This window comes from Corvus brachyrhynchos, unplaced genomic scaffold (genome assembly GCF_000691975.1).
Source record: "Corvus brachyrhynchos isolate BGI_N302 unplaced genomic scaffold, ASM69197v1 scaffold317, whole genome shotgun sequence".
NCBI lineage: Eukaryota > Metazoa > Chordata > Aves > Passeriformes > Corvidae > Corvus > Corvus brachyrhynchos.
In genome coordinates, this window is record NW_008239295.1 from 316,275 (window position 1) to 318,159 (window position 1,885).

The 1,885-nt window shown below is 46.4% G+C and overlaps 1 protein-coding gene across 1 annotated transcript in view; it reads left to right on the forward strand.

Moving 5' to 3' along the window:
- Window positions 1-1,885, forward strand: part of VWF (von Willebrand factor) — a 123,851-nt gene that overhangs the window by 9,943 nt on the left and 112,023 nt on the right. The window contains exon 6 of the mRNA XM_008638545.2: window positions 1,479-1,603. Coding sequence (XP_008636767.1) covers window positions 1,479-1,603 — 125 coding nt within the window. The remainder of the gene's footprint in view (window positions 1-1,478; window positions 1,604-1,885) is intronic.

Consider the following 1,885-nt stretch of genomic DNA (forward strand, 5'->3'; position numbering starts at 1 on the left):
GAGAAACACTGCTTCAGAGCAGAGCCCAGCTCCTGTCACACACCTGCTAGGGAAAGGCTGCCTTACTGCAAACGAAAGGGAATAGATTCAATTTGGCACCTTGCTTCTCCTCAGGCTGGCTTGCATTGCTGCTTTAATGTTTATAGTATTTGGTGAGCTAAAGGGTTGTGTTCTTCTTGTTGCTGGACTTCTTTTCTTGTGCTGAGTCCGGACTGCACAGATGAAAATTTTGTGCCTTTTACCCCCTTTCCCTGGGAGTCTTCTTCCTTTGATATCTGCTATGGGCTTAATATCTGCTTTAAAAGCCCCTAATTTCTAGTTTACAAAAAAGTCTACAGGTCTTAATACTTCTGCCTCAGCATTCTCAGTGCAGTTTTCATGACTACCCCATAGTTCAGGAACAGTTTGAGTGGCCAGTATATTCCTTGTGTTTGTACTAAACAGGGAGCTCAATGGAATCTTTATTTTATATGTATGTGTGTTGTTAAATATTCTGTAGGCATATTTGGGAAAAATTGGTTTCTTTTTGGTTTCTTTTGGTTTTCAGATACAGCCAGGCTTGTGTTTCAACATATCCTCTGCATAAGGTCTTGGGAATGCATTAACACTGGCAATTGATATTCTCACATGCAACACAGCAGGGTTCTAAAAAGCAACTGAGAGTCACAAAATTAAGTGTTTAGCAGCAAGTACCTACAGTAGGAAGCAGAGATAGTCCTGGAATCAGCTAGGCCATGGGTGGCAAAAGAGGGTGGAGGAAACATTCCCTCTCTGGGAGGATCCCCCTTCTCAGAAGGATGGAGCAAGAGCAGCAGAAAGGTGGTTTGCATGTCCCGGGAAGCTGCAGCCATACAGACTTATTCAGCTTTGCTTTTATGCAAAATGAATTAAAATCTTGCCAGGCCTTGGCCAGGAGCTGCTTTTCCTGGGACAGAGGAGCTGCTTCAGGACACCTTACCCAGGAAGAGGATGGGCCCAAACCGTGATGGTGCATGTTAAGCTTCTTTGCACACAAGATTTAGTTTTGGGCAGGAGAAAAATAAAGGCTAGCTGGGATCAGGAGTGCTAATGCTTTCTTTGACTAGAGAAAGCAGCTGGGTTTGTTTGCCTCTCTGATATGTATTGTGTTTTATTGACAACTTTGAAGTGGTAGGAAGATGTGCAGGTGTGCTTTGGCTTCTGTGTGCTGACCAGCAGCAACTCCTACCATGTTCATGCAGGCGTGAGGGAGGCAGGAACTGCCTTTGGCAGGCTTTAGTCCGTCCTTGAGCTCAGATAGGTCCTTGGCAGAAATAAATCCAGATCACTGGTAGTGGCTTTCCTACAGTCAATCTGGAGCAAAAATCTGTTTGATACAATAGTTTTTATTTTTAAAGACACCTTTTGGCAGACTATCACCTTAATAGCAGCCAATAATGCCCAGTTGTTGCTGAAACCCCTCAAACTGCCATGTTGCTTCTCCTCTTCTTCATTCCCAGGGACCCTGGTGGGGAACAGTTACGATTTTGCCAACTCCTGGGCTTTGCACAGTGAAAACAAGCGCTGCAAGAGGGTGCAGACTCCGAGCAACACCTGCAACATTTCATCCGATATGGCAGAGAAGGTTGGTGCTGCAAGATGCCATTCTGGTTTCAGTCCTCCCCTACCTGAAAGGCAACTCGCTTGCCCTTTAGCCGAAGAACAGAAATCACAGAATATTCTGAGTTGGAAGGGATCCACAAAGATCACTGAGTCCAGCTTCTGGCCCTGCACAGCACACCCTGTGCCTGAGAGCGGTGTCCAAACACTCCTGGAGCTCTGGCAGCCTTGGGGCCGTGCCCATTCCCCGGGGAGCCTGTTCAATGCCCCAGCACCCTCTGGGGGAAGAACCTTTCCATGATACCAA